At 38.8% G+C, this 17,930-nt stretch overlaps 1 protein-coding gene across 2 annotated transcripts in view; it reads right to left on the reverse strand.

Annotated features, from left to right (window-relative positions):
- Positions 1-17,930, reverse strand: part of Tenm1 (teneurin transmembrane protein 1) — an 889,421-nt gene that overhangs the window by 71,087 nt on the left and 800,404 nt on the right. For both annotated transcript variants that reach the window (XM_029473263.2, XM_029473264.2), the window contains one exon: positions 1,852-2,006. In XM_029473263.2, coding sequence (XP_029329123.1) covers positions 1,852-2,006 — 155 coding nt within the window. The remainder of the gene's footprint in view (positions 1-1,851; positions 2,007-17,930) is intronic.

Below are 17,930 nucleotides of genomic sequence, written 5' to 3' on the forward strand. Positions count from 1 at the left end.
CGTGAATGTCTAATCTACTCATTTCTAATAGAACTTTGTTAATTTTATCCATTTTTCCAGACCTTCCCACTCCTCATTTTATTTTTTAACTTGACTCAGATGATTTCAATTTCTGGACTGAGGCAGGGACAGAAACAGAGACAACTTGAGTAGGTGCATCTCTGGCATTTTAAAGAGCACCAATGGAGGTGGGGAGCGGTATTAGAACTAATGACTAATGTGTTACTTTAATTTTTAAATTTTCCCTGTTATACTTAGATTCACATGCTATGGAAAATGAAGCTACTAGGATATCTTAATAGTAATTGATGACACCAGTTGCTTATGTAACTGTGACCCTCTATTTGTTCCTAATGGGACCCTGATTTCCATTCAAGGATTATGAGCCAGTATGCTCAAAGAAAATAACTCTTTTCATTGAGAAAATTCCATCTCTCCTTTTCAAGCAAGTATACACACACACACACACACACACACACATATATATATATACTTGCTCACACACACACACACACACACACACACACACCCACAAATATACTACTCATTTCTGGACAATGTGACTGAAGAAAGAAGTCTACTGGCATCTTTGTTTGATTTTTGGACATTTCACTATATGAGATGATTAAGCCTTATTGTTGAAAATACTTTTAGACGGCATTAGGTTATTTTTAGCAGAAACCATTCTCCCTGATGCATTAATCAATGTTGAAATTCTCAATATTACTCTAATTACTTTGAAACCATCATTAGAGTTACAGGTCTGTAAAATATTAGAGCATAGTCCCTTCAAGGGATTGTCTAGCCTCTTTACCTTCTTAAACCCAAAAACTCTTTGTGGTACAGACTAAGAAAAAGTATCCAAACAATGCTGAAATAATATTGTATGTTCTATAATCTCTCTACATGTCATTTACTTATTGAATGGTGTCAGAAATCAGAAGTTTGGGGCCATATGAATATTATCCTGATTTTTACCTCTTTATTTTCTGGTGGAAAGTTTTTAAAAAATATTTTATTTATTTTTTGAGAAATTAGTATAGTACATTTCTATCATATTTTCCTCATTCCACAACTCCTCCCAGATCCTTCCTCCTTCACCCCATCCATCTTCACATTTTGTTCTCTCTTTACAAAAAAAGCTACTAAAAGCCATAGGGTTTGCCCAAGACTCCTGAGGACAGGGCCACTATCCAAGTGCTTTGCTAAATATGTATAAAACAAATCTGAGAAAGGTGTTGCTTTTATTTAAGAAAACTTAAAACACCCCAGAAATATCTGTTCATATACCCATGAATAACATGCCACACTGAAATATTTATTAAACAGATTTCTAAAGATCTCGATCATCGCTACTTTGCTAAAGTTCATTTGCTGTTGTATACAAAAATAATAAAATTGGGCTGGCAAAATAGACCAGGGAGTTAAGGGACTTGCTATTGAGCTTGGTGACCTGAATATGATTGCTGGTACTCACATGGTGGACAGAAAGAACCTATTTCTGCAAGTTGTCCATTGACTTCCACATATACCCCACTTCCCTATTTCCTTAATACATAAATAAATAAAATAAAAAAGAGTAACATTGGATATTTTAGAAAATAGTGCAATATAATTTTAATTGATTCAAATTTTATTTTTTTTCTAACATCCCCCCCCCACCCTAGCTCACTATTTTCTTCAAAGTTTTCTGAGAAGGGAAAAAGTAACTTACATAAAGAGAAGATTCTGCTATCTGACATTATAGCAGATGCACCAGGCTTCCTTTCTATGTAATTTCTGCATGAGAAAATTGTTATCCATTTCCACGATCCCGAATGGTGATAACACCTGACAAGCAGCAGTGCCTACCTGAGTGATGTCCATTCCAGAGTCACAGCTCAATGGCTGTGTAGAAGTCAGACCGTTTGAGCCAATTACAGTTGTGATCACAGCATTCCCATCAATTCGTCGGATCATAGTCCCATCCACGAAGTAAATGAATCCATGCCTATCTACTGTGATGCCTATTGGGGGGGGGAACAAATTAGCATTAATAATCTAGTAGGCCACATCTACACTAAGTTCAGTATCTTGAAAGCAGCCATGGTAATGGAGAGGCATTGTAAAGACACACAGATTTAGTTTTGCTCAGCACAGACAGGGCAGAAATGGGAGATGGTGGTTGTGACACATACTCATTTTTGTTGTGGTTTGAAAAGAAATGACAAAAACTAACATACAAATAGTCTAATAGTTGTATTTATTATTATTTATTATTATTACTATTTATCTAATAGTTTTATTTATTAATAGTTTTATTTTATTCATCTTCGTACCTGGGCTCCTTTGCTATTTGCTTACACCTACATGCAGACAGAAAAGAAACTCAGAGAAGGCAGTGTCTGTCACATTGCTTTTAGCATGTTGATGCTTGGGCCACTGCTTATTTCCATGGTTGCATTAGGAAATAATTGACTTGGAAAGGATTAGCGTTATTTTCAAGAACCTATATTTAGTTCAAAGGGAATTTGTAATACTTCTGATGAATTAAATGGAAGACTTTCCCCTGTATTACCTATTAAAAAGATGGGAGGGAAAACTGTGGCAATATGCAGAGAAGGACTAAGGTTCTAAAAATAATCAAGTTTTCTGATTTTTCCTCTTTTTCATTCATTTGTTTTAAAATATCATGTATGTATATAGCATATTTTGACCAAATACCTCCACTCCCTCCCTCAAAGTCCTTCTATATTCTCCCAGCACGTCCCCCCCCCAACTTTATGTACTTTTTTTGTTTAAACCAACTGTGTCCAATTACTGTTTTCAATATGTGAGGGACAATCAAACTTCAGTGTAACTTTTGCATAATGTTAATCCCAGTCCAGTCTCTTGAAACGTATATTAAAAGAGTACTTAGAAACTATGCCATCTAAGAATGGATATATGAATTATAACTGATATTTCACTTTGGTCGAAGTATTTGCCCCCCAAATTTCATGTTTTAACTTTATCTTTGGTAAAATTTGAAACAGTGATCTGCCTTTTCTATGGTCACTAACTGCTTCTTTTCCCTGAGTACTGGAGCAGGACTCAGCTCTATAGCCCCATCTTTCATAAACTTGGCTGCATAGGCAATTATATGCTTAGGGTACTATTTAACGGGTCATATGAAATAGTAGATGGGAAAAAAAATCATCAAATCTATACAAGGGGCATGCATATTGTGCACCTCTTCTTTTCTTTGGCATTTTCCTGAATGTTCTTGAAATACCTGTGAGGACATGCAGTGGTGGATGCTTGAAATGATGTATAATAAGGAACCATATGTATACTATGTTTTTCATATAAATCCACCTTTGAATACATGCCCGTGATAATATGATGAAGTTTAATTTAGAAATTAGTCACAGTAAAATAACTACCATATCCCAATAAAATAAAATGAATACTCACAACAATATACTACAATAAGTTATAGTAACACCAGGTTCTGCATAGAATATCTTATACTATATTCAGATTTATTCTTAGTTTTATGAATGTGCATGTTTATATGGATCTTGATTTACATATGCCTGTTTGCATGTGTCTTTGTGTGTGGAAGCCAGAGGATAATTTGATTGTTATTCTTCAGTTACTATCTACATCATTTTTAAAAAAATATATAGGGATGCTCACTGCTTGATTTTGCCAAATAGGCTAGGCTGAGTGACAAGTAAGGTTAGAGATTAAGCAGTCTCTTCTTCCCCAGCACAAAGAATACAAGTGTAGGCCATCGCTAGTGCCTTTTGTGTTTTAATATCTATTTGTTTATTTACATCCCAAACTCTGCCCCCTTCCTGGTCCCTCCCTCATGAGTTCCTCTCCTATTCCCTACCTTTCTCATCTGGGAGATTGGGGACTCCTCCTTATCCCCTAACAGTGGAGTGGAGGCTGTCCCTAAAGCCTGGAATGGATATCTTTGAAAATATGGATTTGGGGGAACAAATTTAGGTCCTTATGTTTGTAAGGAAAGCACTTTACCAGCTGAGTCTTCTCCCCAGCTCATCAGCCTCCTTATGCTTGCGACCCTATGAGATAAAATACCTCTATATTGGGATTAAGGAAGGTGAGTGACGCTGGGCATGGTGGCGCACACCTTTAATCCCAGCACTCGGAAGGCAGAGGCAGGCGGATTTCTGAGTTCCAGGACAGCCTGGTCTACAAAGTGAGTTCCAGGACAGCCAGGGCTATACAGAGAAACCCTGTCTTGAAAAAAACAAAACAAAACAAAACAAAACAAAACAAAACAAACAAGGAAGGTGAGTGACATATGCATTAGACTACAATATACAAGTAACTTGAATCCAAGCACTGTGTGTGATACTACAAGAGTTGATCTGAGACCCGAGATGGTTAAGTGATTAATGGAAAGGTAGTTAATATGTCCTCAATACTCTGGGTGTTTCGTATTGCAGAAGGGTGAGGAAATATGGTGTGAGATTTTAGCATGGCACTCAGAAGAGTATATAATTTAAAAGTTATTAATTATTAATATTTCCCACATATAACTAAATTTGTGCAAACTGAAATTTCACACAAGGAGGAAACTACTTTGCTTTTAAAATTATCCACACACTATTCCATTCCCAATTCCCTTTTATTCAGACTCAAATGAAATCAGGCATATATGAAAGTTAGAAAAATTCTGTAATAATAAACACAATATTTTAATACAGTGCAACTGAACACACACACACACACACACACACACACACACAAAATTTGCCTGGCAAAATGTATAGTCACTGTTGTGATTTGCATGCAAAATGTCTCCCATAGGTTTGTATGACACCTGGTCACTGTTTGTGTTGCTATTTGAGAAAGTTGTGAAATGTTTAAGAGCTAGAGCTTTACTGGGCAGCCTTGAGGTTTAATAATGGTGATTTAGTTCTTATTCCTGAGTGGAGATGCAATGTGAATTGCCAGCCTCATGCTCCTGTCACCATTTCTTCTCTGCCTGCTTCCATGTATTCTGTACCATAATGGGATGTATACTTCTAGAACTTTACTCCATAATGAATTCGTTCTTTTTAAAGGTGCTTTTATTTATGGTATTTCTTGTCACAACAAAAATAAGATACTCACCTAGGGACAATTTGTAAATTTAACATAAGATGTGCTTGGTGTCACAAGCTGATAATTTTAGCTATTCAAGAGGCTGAGGTAGGATGATTGCAACTTCAAGACCATGCTGGACAAACTTAGTAAGACCCTGTTTTTAAATGAGCAAAATGAAGCTGGAGAGATGGCTCAGTGGGTAAAATGCTTGCTTTGTCAATGTAAGTGTTGGGAGTGGATCGAGTCCTGAGTTAATGTATATTATTGACATGATCACTGCTATGTCAAGAACCCTAATGCCTCAGTTACATGGAAATGGCAAAGCCATCCCCAGATCAGGTTCAGAGGAAGGACAAAGGCTTTCTCTGCTGCAAGTTTGAATGTTGGCATTTTATGCTAAAACTATTATCCTCTGCGAAGATTCCCACTGGATACTCTCCCACTTGAGAGATTTAGCTGATCTGCTTCCTCATTTGTGCTGTATATAATAAATATGCCAACTTTTTGAACTGCTATTGATGTGTCTCTATAAGAGTACATGACCGAAAAAGCACCTGGGCAGCTGGGGCGCAGGGTCTGCTGACACTCGCCAGCTACCCACAACACCCGCCACAGGATCTTAAGACTTCTGGTGAGTGGAGCACAGCTTCTGCTCCAATCCAATTGCGCGGGACCTGAGACTGCATTAGTTAGGGAAGCAGAAACCGGCCTGAGTAGGACCACAGGCCTCATCCGGCTGGATCAGCGCCGGGGTAGCGGGAGCACAGGGTTGCCTGACACCCGCCAGCTACCCACGACCCCCGCCGCAGGATTTTGGGACTTCTGGTGAGTGGAGCACAGCTTCTGCTCCAATCCAATTGCGCGGGACCTGAGACTGCATTAGTTAGGGAAGCAGAAACCGGCCTGAGTAGGACCACAGGCCTCATCCGGCTGGATCAGCGCCGGGGTAGCGGGAGCACAGGGTTGCCTGACACCCGCCAGCTACCCACGACCCCCGCCGCAGGATTTTGGGACTGCTGGTGAGTGGAACACAGCTTCTGCTCCAATCCAATTGCGCGGGACCTGAGACTGCATTAGTTAGGGAAGCAGAAACCGGCCTGAGTAGGGCCACAGGCCTCACCCGGCCGGATCAGGGCCAGGGTAGCGGGAGCACAGGGTTGCCTGACACCCGCCAGCTACCCAAGACCCCCGCCGCAGGATTTTGGGACTGCTGGTGAGTGGAACACAGCTTCTGCTCCAGTCCAATCATGCGGGACCTGAGACTGCTCTGGTTGGGGAGAGAGAAATCCGGCCTACATAGGGCCACAACCCTCTTCTGGTCAGAAAAGCACCTGGGCAGCTGGGGCGCAGGGTCAGCTGACACTCACCAGCTACCCACAACACCCACCACAGGATCTTAAACTTCTGGAGAGTGGAACACAGCTTCTGCTCCAATCCAATTGCACGCGGGACCAGAGACTGCATTAGTTAGGGAAGCAGAAAAACGGCCTGAGTAGGACCACAGGCCTCTTCCGGCTGGACCAGCACCGGGGTACCGTCAGCTACCCACGACCCCCGCCGCAGGATTTAGAGACTGCTGGTGAGTGGAACACAGCTTCTGCTCCAATCTTTAAATAGTGACAACGATAACAACTAACCCCAGAGATTACCAGATGGCGAAAGGTAAACGTAATAATCTTACTAACAGGAACCAAGACCACTCACCATCATCAGAACCCAGCACCCCCACTTCGCCCAGTCCAGGGCACCCCAACACACCGGAAAAGCTAGACACGGATTTAAAAGCATATCTCCTGATGATGATAGAGGACTTCAAGAAGGACTTTAATAACACACTTAAAGAAATGCAGGAGAACACTGATAAAAAGGCAGAAGACAATAAAGAGGAAGCACAAAAATCCCTTAAAGAATTGCAGGAGAACACTGCTAAAGAGTTACAAATCCTTAAAGAAAAACATGATAACATAATCAAACAGGTAGAAGTCCTTACAGAAAAACAGGAAAACACATCCAAACAGATGATGGAAATGAACAAAACCATACTAGACCTAAAAAGGGAAGTAGACACAATAAAGAAAAGCCAAAATGAGGCAACACTGGAGATAGAAACCCTAGGAAAGAAATCTGGAACCATAGATACGAGCATCAGCAACAGAATACAAGAGATGGAAGAGAGAATCTCAGGTGCAGAAGACTCCATAGAGAACATCGGCACAACAATCAAGGAAAATGTAAAATGCAAAAAGATCCTAACTCAAAACATCCAAGAAATACAGGACATAATGAGAAGACCAAACCTACGGATAATAGGAGTGGATGAGAATGAAGATTTTCAACTCAAAGGACCAGCAAACATCTTCAACAAAATTATAGAAGAAAACTTCCCAAATCTAAAGAAAGAGATGCCCATGAACATACAAGAAGCCTACAGAACTCCAAATAGACTGGACCAGAAAAGAAATACCTCCCGACACATAATAATCAGAGCAACAAATGCTCTAAATAAAGATAGAATACTAAAAGCAGTAAGAGAAAAAGGCCAAGTAACATATAAAGGCAAGCCTATCAGAATTACACCAGACTTTTCACCAGAGACTATGAAAGCCAGAAGAGCCTGGACGGATGTTATACAGACACTAAAAGAACACAAATTCCAGCCCAGGCTACTATACCCAGCCAAACTCTCAATTAACATAGATGGAGAAACCAAAGTATTCCACGACAAAACCAAATTCACACATTATCTCTCCACGAATCCAGCCCTTCAAAGGATAATAACAGAAAAAAACCAATACAAGGACAGGAACCACGCCCTAGAAACAACAAGAAGGTAATCCCTCAACAAACCTAAAAGAAGACAGCCACAAGAACAAAATGCCAACTTTAACATCAAAAATAACAGGAAACAACAATTACTTTTCCTTAATATCTCTTAATATCAATGGACTCAACTCCCCGATAAAAAGACATAGACTAACAAACTGGCTACACAAACAAGACCCAACATTTTGCTGCTTACAGGAAACTCATCTCAGAGAAAAGGATAGACACTACCTCAGAATGAAAGGCTGGAAAACAATTTTCCAAGCAAATGGCATGAAGAAACAAGCTGGAGTAGCCATTCTAATATCTGATAAGATTGACTTCCAACCCAAAGTCATTAAAAAAGACAGGGAGGGACACTTCATACTCATCAAAGGTAAAATCCTCCAAGAGGAACTATCAATCCTGAATATCTATGCTCCAAATACAAAGGCAGCCACATTCATTAAAGAAACTTTAGTAAAGCTCAAAGCACACATTGCACCTCATACAATAATAGTGGGAGACTTCAACACACCACTTTCACCAATGGACAGATCATGGAAACAGAAACTAAACAGGGACACAGTGAAACTAAGAGAAATTATGAATCAAATGGATCTGGCAGATATCTACAGAACATTCTATCCTAAAACAAAAGGATATACCTTCTTCTCAGCACCGCATGGTACCTTCTCCAAAATTGACCACATAATTGGTCACAAAACAGGCCTCAACAGATATAAAAATATTGAAATTGTCCCATGCATCCTATCAGATCACCATGGACTAAGGCTGATCTTCAATAACAAAATAAATAATAGAAAGCCAACCTTCACGTGGAAACTGAACAACACTCTTCTCAATGATACCTTGGTCAAGGAAGGAATAAAGAAAGAAATTAAGGACTTTTTAGAGTTCAATGAAAATGAAGCCACAACATACCCAAACTTATGGGACGCAATGAAAGCATTTTTAAGAAGAAAACTCATAGCTCTGAGTGCCTCCAAAAGGAAACTAGAGAGAGCACACATTAGCAGCTTGACAACACACCTAAAAGCACTAGAACAAAAGGAAGCAAATTCACCCAAGAGGAGTAGACGGCAGGAAATAATCAAACTCAGGGGTGAAATCAACCAAGTGGAAACAAGAAAAACTATTCAAAGAATCAACCAATCAAGGAGCTGGTTCTTTGAGAAAATCAACAAGATAGATAAACCCTTAGCCAGACTCACTAGAGGGCACAGAGAAAGCATCCTAATTAACAAAATCAGAAATGAAAAAGGAGACATAACAACAGATCCTGAAGACATCCAAAACACCATCAGATCCTTCTACCAAAGGCTATACTCAACAAAACTGGAGAACCTGGATGAAATGGACAAGTTCCTAGACAGATACCAGGTACCAAAGCTGAATCAAGATCAGGTTAATGATCTAAACAGCCCTATATCCCCCAAAGAAATAGAAGCAGTCATTAATAGTCTCCCAACTAAAAAAAGCCCAGGACCAGATGGGTTTAGTGCAGAGTTCTATCAGACCTTCAAAGAAGATCTAATCCCAGTTCTTCACAAACTATTCCACAAAATAGAAACAGAAGGTACTCTACCCAACTCATTCTATGAAGCCACAATTACTCTGATACCTAAACCACAAAAAGACCCAACAAAGATAGAAAACTTCAGACCAATATCCCTTATGAATATTGATGCAAAAATCCTCAATAAAGTTCTTGCTAACCGAATCCAAGAACACATCAAAACAATCATCCATCCTGACCAAGTAGGTTTCATCCCAGGGATGCAGGGATGGTTCAATATACGGAAATCCATCAACGTAATCCAGTATATAAACAAACTCAAAGACAAAAACCACATGGTCATCTCCTTAGATGCGGAAAAAGCATTTGACAAGATCCAACACCCATTCATGATAAAAGTCTTGGAAAGATCAGGAATTCAAGGCCCATACCTAAACATGATAAAAGCAATCTACAGCAAACCAGTAGCCAACATCAAAGTAAATGGTCAGAAGCTTGAAGCAATCCCTCTAAAATCAGGGACTAGACAAGGCTGTCCACTTTCTCCATACCTATTCAACATTGTACTTGAAGTCCTAGCCAGAGCAATTCGACAACAAAAGGAGATCAAAGGGATACAAATTGGAAAAGATGAAGTCAAAATATCACTTTTTGCAGATGATATGATAGTATATATAAGTGACCCTAAAAATTCCACCAGAGAACTCCTAAGCCTGATAAACAGCTTCGGTGAAGTAGCTGGATATAAAATTAACTCAAACAAATCAATGGCCTTTCTCTACACAAAGAATAAACAGGCTGAGAAAGAAATTAGGGAAACAACACCCTTCTCAATAGTCACAAATAATATAAAATATCTTGGCGTGACTCTAACTAAGGAAGTGAAAGATCTGTATAATAAAAACTTCAAGTCTCTGAAGAAAGAAATTATAGAAGATCTCAGAAGATGGAAAGATCTCCCATGCTCATGGATTGGCAGGATCAACATTGTAAAAATGGCTATCTTGCCAAAAGCAATCTACAGATTCAATGCAATCCCCATCAAAATTCCAAATCAATTCTTCAACGAATTAGAAAGTGCAATCTGCAAATTCATCTGGAATAACAAAAAACCTAGGATAGCAAAAACTCTCCTCAAGGATAAAAGAACCTCTGGTGGAATCACCATGCCGGACCTAAAGCTCTACTACAGAGCAATTGTGATAAAAACTGCATGGTACTGGTATAGTGACAGACAAATAGACCAATGGAATAGAATTGAAGACCCAGAAATGAATCCACACACCTATGGTCACTTGATCTTCGACAAGGGAGCTAAAAACATCCAGTGGAAGAAAGACAGCATTTTCAACAAATGGTGCTGGCACAACTGGTTGTTAACATGTAGAAGAATGCGAATCGATCCATTCCTATCTCCTTGTACTAAGGTCAAGTCTAAGTGGATCAAGGAACTTCACATAAAACCAGAGACACTGAAACTTATAGAGGAGAAAGTGGGGAAAAGCCTTGAAGATATGGGCACAGGGGAAAAATTCCTGAATCGAACAGTAATGGCTTGTGCTGTAAGATCGAGAATTGACAAGTGGGACCTCATGAAACTACAAAGCTTCTGCAAGGCTAAAGACACCATCAATAAGACAAAAAAACCACCAACAGATTGGGAAAGGATCTTCACCTATCCTAAATCAGAAAAGGGACTAATATCCAATATATATAAAGAACTCAAGAAGGTGGACTCCAGAAAGTCAAATAACCCCATTAAAAAATGGGGCTCAGAACTGAACAAAGAATTCTCACCTGAGGAATACCGAATGGCAGAGAAGCACCTGAAAAAATGTTCAACATCCTTAATCATCAGGGAAATGCAAATCAAAACAACCCTGAGATTCCACCTCACACCAGTCAGAATGGCTAAGATCAAAAATTCAGGTGACAGCAGATGCTGGCGAGGATGTGGAGAAAGTGGAACACTCCTCCATTGTTGGTGGGATTGCAAGCTTGTACAACCACTCTGGAAATCAGTCTGGCGGTTCCTCAGAAAATTGGACATAGTACTACCGGAGGATCCAGCAATACCTCTCCTGGGCATATATCCAGAAGATGTCCCAACCGGTAAAAAGGACACATGCTCCACTATGTTCATAGCAGCCCTATTTATAATAGCCAGAAGCTGGAAAGAACCCAGATGTCCCTCAACAGAGGAATGGATACAGAAATTATGGTACATTTACACAATGGAGTACTACTCAGCTATTAAAAAGAATGAATTTATGAAATTCCTAGCCAAATGGATGGACCTGGAGGGCATCATCTTGAGTGAAGTAACACAATCACAAAAGATCTCACACAATATGTATTCATTGATAAGTGGATATTAGCCCAAAACTTAGGATACCCAAGATATAAGATACAATTTGATAAACGCATGAAACTCAAGAAGAATGAAGACCAAAGTGTGGACATTGTGCACCTTCTTAGAATTGGGAACAAAACACCCAGGGAAGGAGTTACAGAGACAAAGTTCGTAGCTGTGATGAAAGGATGGACCATTTAGAGACTGCTGTATCCAGGGATCCGTCCCATAATCAGCTTCTAAACGCTGACACCATTGCATACACTAGTAAGATCTTGCTGAAAGGACCCAAATATAGCTGTCTCTTGTGAGACGATGCTGGGGCCTAGCAAACACAGGAGTGGATGTTCACAGTCAGCTATTGGATGTATCACAGGGCTCCCAATGGAGAAGCTAGAGAAAGTACCCAAGGAGCTAAAGGGATCTGCAACCCTATTGTTGGAACAACATGATGTACTAACCAGAACCCTGGAGCTCTTGTCTCTAGCTGCATATGTATCGAAAGATGGCCTAGTCGGCCATCAATGGAAAGAGAGGCCCATTGGACTTGCAAACTTTATATGCCCCAACATAGGGGAATGCCAGGGCCAAAAGAATGGGAATGGGTGGGTAGGGAAGTGGGGGGCGCTATGGGGGACTTTTGGGATAGTATTGGAAATGTAATTGAGGAAAATATGTAATAAAAATATTAAAAAAAAAAAAAAGAAAAGAAAATGTAAAGGAGGAAAATACCTAAAAAAAAAAAAAAAGAAAAAGGAAATGTTCCCTAACTAATGGCATAGGGGGAGTTATTCAGACAGCTTTCCACTACCGAAAAGAAAAGTATTATAAGCAATCAACTTGAAAAGAGGAAGACTTTATTTTAATTCATAATTCTTTAAATTATAATCATGGTTGGTTGCTTCCTAACTCCTACACTGACTTGGGGCCTCTAGTATCAGTTCACAATGGGATCAACAGTGGTAAAAGAGCTTATTTCATTGCTACACCTAGAAAAGGCACAGCCCTATTATTTCCTTCAAGATCATACCACAAGTAAGAGGCCTTAAAGTTTCTACCCCCATCCCAGTAGTGCCATGTTGCACACTAAGCCTTTAATACTTCGGTCTTTGGGAGTCCACTTCAGATTCTCATGGCAGCAAATCTTTGCATCTTAATGCTGATAACAATGAAGGACAATTTTGTCTCTTGACTACTAGGCTTGTGAACTCTATCAAGGTAGAGAATTTGACCTAATCCAGGGCTTAACCTTGTTTTTACATCCCCTTTCCACTTTTAAGTTTGGTGAAGTTCTTTTTTTAGTGGTTATTTTATTTACATTTCAAATATTATCCTTCTCCCCTCTCCCCCTGTCTAACCACTGTGAATCTGTCGTTCTTTCTCTGTTCACGTCAGCTGACTTCCACACATGAGTGCATTTTGAAATACTCACTCCTCTATTGCCTTCAGGACATATTTTTCTGACAGTTTGTAGACTATTTTCCTTTTATATGTTTGTAAACCAACTTCTTTTTATCAAGGCATAAGTTCCAAACATACCATTCCTCCCCTCCCCCCAGGGCTCTTTAATTAACTCTGATTGGGTCACGTTTAAGCCTGGCATTGATAAAAAAGTAGTAGAATGGTCTTTGAGGGACCTGCCTGATAGGTGTTTTGTGAAAGCACCTAGGAATATTTTCTTTTGCTTATCAGTCAACCATCCAACCAAACAACAATCACAAAAACAATTTCCCAAACCACAGTCTCACCAGTTCTTCCCTTGTGAGAACTAAGATATATTCAGTTTTCACTGGAAGTAAAATTCAAATTAGAAATTTCATGCAGAATAAAGAGAATTATTTTTGTTCATTATTTGGGGGAGGTTTTACTTCCCATAATGAGAATTGTGGTAGCAATGCTGCAGTATGATGTATTAGTGCTTGTTAGACTTAGTGGGAGGACGTGACACATACCAAGTATATTTTAAGCTTTATTCTTCAGAGATGTGAAAGTGAGTGATTTCAGATCACATAAAGCCATCTGGGGCTAGCAGAATCTGCAGATTCAATTTAGTTTCATATATTTACATTGTTGTACTCTGATTTCCAAACCTTGGTGTCCAACATTGTAGGCATAATTTATTTTAACAATCACGTCCTTTGATGTGCTAACCAACAGTGTTTTCATTATCACTTATAATACAATACTCCACAGTCTTGGATAAGAAAAGATTTAAACTGCATTCAGAAAATCACTTCCAGGATTTAAAAATGCAACCAGTGTTCATTCTTAAACCAAGCAGGGAAATATGGATATCCACATTTACCAAACGTTCAGACAGTGATGTTGAGTGGGTGGGGATAGAAGTGGGAACAACAACAACAACAACAACAACACACACACACACACACACACACACACACACACCCCAGCTTGAGTCCTCATACTTATGCACCCCCATCAAGAAAAACACTAGGCTCTGATGCCTGTACAGCATGCTAAGCTTGGAGTACATCTTGAGTTTTGTGAGAAAATAAATAAATCCCTGAAAATTAGTGCACATAATGAAAGCACTGACAGACTATAACCTGTCTCCATTCATCAGCATTAAGCCCCAACAAGCAGCTTCGATGAAGGGACCTGCTCATAAATACAGTGCATCCTGTAAGAGACATTATTCACAACGTCTTAGGCAAAGTAGGGGACATTATATAATATCTGAACCGCAGGCTCTTTTCTCTGTGAGGCATCACTCTGTATGAAATGGCTGCAAATTACAGGTGAAATTATTTGACTTCTTCTCTTATTACCCTCCAATGAATAAATACTATCACTCTTAGGAAAGCAACTGCCTAAAGCTGAGACAACCTGAATAGTTAGTAACAAATTTATCACCTGTTGGGGAACAGGATGTTCCTGATCAATAATTGAAGGAAAGGGGACGTGCTGACATGAACACTGGCAGTCCAGATGTGGGGCCAGACATCCTGAAAATAGCAGCTAAACCCCACTATTAGATAACAGGAAAATCAGAGGTTTTGATTGTGTACAATTACAATTTTAAATGTTGGCAGAAGATATCCCTGCATATCATTTAAAAATTATAGCTGTTGAGGCTACCTACATTTAAAACATTTCTATGTGAAGAGATGGAAGTTATTTTTTGAACAATAGTCATAATGTGTCCTCCACATCCATAGCTCTATCAACTAGAAAACTGAAACACCATATTGCTCCTTTCTTTAAAAATGTCACTTTTGTGTGTGAGAGATTTAAATGGTTAAAACAACTTCTAGGTAATACTATGAACTTAAAATGGTGCCATCTTAATCTCTAGGAGTAAGAGCTGAATTGTGTAAGCAACATTGACCAGTTGATTGTAAAGGTTTTTTTTTTTTAAAGTCAAAGAGAGATAATTTATTTTACTTTGTTCATATACATCCAAATTTTCTTAAAATTGCTATCACATAAAGGTACACACATCTTAGGCAGATGCATATTTTCTTTAACTGATCTAGCTGTTGTCCTCTTAATTACCTACTGGGATCAGAAAGGGCCAAACAAGATTCTGCACATCTATACATCTGCACAATGAACCCATTACTTTCTCTTGTTAGGTAGCTACTAATGAAGCTTCTAGAAATTGGAGGATTTTTAGGTACCCGTGTACCTAAGGAGACAGACTTTAATGAACAGCTGGGATGATTTCTTTGTGTGGTAAACAATAAAATCAAAATTTCTCCAATAAGAGATACCTAATAAACCCATTCCAGTACTGTGTGGCTAGTGGATGGTGTGAGGTACTTAATTAGATATTCTGCTTAATAAAAGTTATAGCAAGTTCAAAGAACTTCAGAGTTATCCCAAGAACAATAAGTTGGTAAGCTAAGAATCTCGAGTTTGAGAAAGACAGACCAGTCTAGTTTGGAGCATTTTGCTTTCTCTTCAGCTTGTAAAGCTCTCTAGCCTCAGTGGTGTTACAAGGCAATGTAAAGGACAACTGCCTTCTCTCCATCAACCAGTATTTTGGTAAAATCGTATTTAAGAGTCTGTTTCACCATTTACTTTATACCTGTTATCTGTTAGGCGTTGTGCTAAGTACTGGAAGTATATGCAGTAAAAATAGGCATGATATTGTCCATGAGGAGCTCAGAAATGAATAGGGGTTATGGAGGGATAAAACAAGCAAATACAGTACTATACCATACCATACCATACCATACCATACCATACCATACCATACCATACCATACCATACCATACTATAATATGATATAACTTGGGACAAGTTCAGGATATCCCAGAAATGAAGACCTTATTATGCTCACAAGTGATAACCTGGAGTCTATCTATCTGTCTGTCTGTCTGTCTGTCTATCTATCTATCTATCTACCTACCTATCTATCTACCTATCTATCTATTTATGAATTTAGGATAAAATCCTGTAAACATCCCTGAAAACACATGCAGGATGTCCAGGATACAATGATCATTTCCATTTGTGAGAGTATTATGTTTTTCTAGGTGCAGTGCTGGACTTTTTGCACATATATTCTCAGTTAATAGTAATAATAATCCTGTGTAGCAAGTATTAATATCATTTTTAGGTAAGGAAATTAAGCCACTTCTCTTTCCCGAAGTGTTCTCTGCAAACTCTAATTCACTACAAGCTCTCTGTCTCTTAAACTGCAGAAGCTATCATCTTATTTATGTGTTTTTAATGTGAATTCTCCAAACAGGATCTGCTTATGTAATAAGCTTCTTGAGGATAAAAATGTTATTTTCAGGTTTATTTTCATACTTTAACAAATCCAGGATACCTGAGCGTAAGTGTTCAAGAAATCCTGCAGATTTATATACTAAATTTCCACTTGTTCATATCGGTGCACATATAAACTTGAATAAAACAAAGCATGCCAGGAGGTCAAAAGCTACATGGGGAGGCCTGTAAAATGAGTGTTGGCAGGATGCAATGATAATCTTTTTACAAAGAACATTGAGAGGAAGATAGTCTTATCAATTAGTGATGATTTGAGTATGGAAAAAGGGGGTTTGACAACAAGAACACAGAGACAAAAGACCATTGATCAAATTAACTGCAAATGAATTTGATCTATGGAGATTGCAGTCTTGAATAGCTCCATGCTTGCCCTCAACAAACCCACTGTGCTCTGTCCACACAGTTTTGTGTTCAGGTCCTGTGATCTTATTCTAACTCACTGTGTCAGGAGACACAAGGAAACACAGATGGCTCAAGATTTCTCACTCATTTGCTTTACTGCATGTGAGAGAGCAGAGAGAACATTGGCTCCAAGGTGAGGTTAGGGATGGGCTTTTCAGAGTGTGTCTAGCACATACTTCTCATAGGAGTTTGTGTAAGGCTTTTTATCATTTGCTGTCTTGGTTTCCTTGCCTATGAATTCTTACCTACACAAAGTAAAATGTTCTGAAGATCACAAGAGCCATGGAAATGGAAGGGTTATGAAGAGGATAAAATAGAATGGAGCTGCTAACTGGCATCATAATTACATAAACGTTGTTCTTATTCTTTGTGAAAATGACTTTCCCAAACTTAGAATCATAGACAATGGTTTCCATATAGGCAACAATTCAACATTTTAGGTCCTTATATCCTTATATAGTGGACTGACAAGTAGTAGAAGATGTACGTCTCAAAAATCTTATGTAACCTCTGCAAGCACAGTGCCTTATGTTAGACTCATCATAGAGATAATGTAGGGGTTGAAAACAGTTTTATTAACTTGGGAGAGATTCTGCACTAATGAACTATAGAGGCAAAAAACCGTTGTAAGCCGGTTAAAATTTTCATACAGATAATCAAATAAGTACAGCTCCATGCTGTGCAATTGGTTAAGGAAGACTCTGGGGCAAGGACAGTACTGGCATATCAACATTTTGTTAAGAAAAAAATGACACCAGTATTGATGTAATTATTTTCCACTGCTGTATAGAAGTTGCTGTGTGTGCTGTGTGTATCTGCAAGAAAGATTTGGGTAAGTAGATGATTCTAGCTCAAATTGTGTATTTCTTACTTTATTTTTATGATAGAATTCTTGCCTAAATGTGTGACTGGGGTATGATTTAAGGGGGATGTGGTCTATACAGGCTAAGATACAGGACATGACTTAGGTACAGTTTAAAGAAATGTTTCTG

The sequence above is a fragment of the Mus caroli genome, unplaced genomic scaffold (genome assembly GCF_978045245.1).
Source record: "Mus caroli unplaced genomic scaffold, Mus_caroli_1 scaffold_5, whole genome shotgun sequence".
Lineage (NCBI taxonomy): Eukaryota > Metazoa > Chordata > Mammalia > Rodentia > Muridae > Mus > Mus caroli.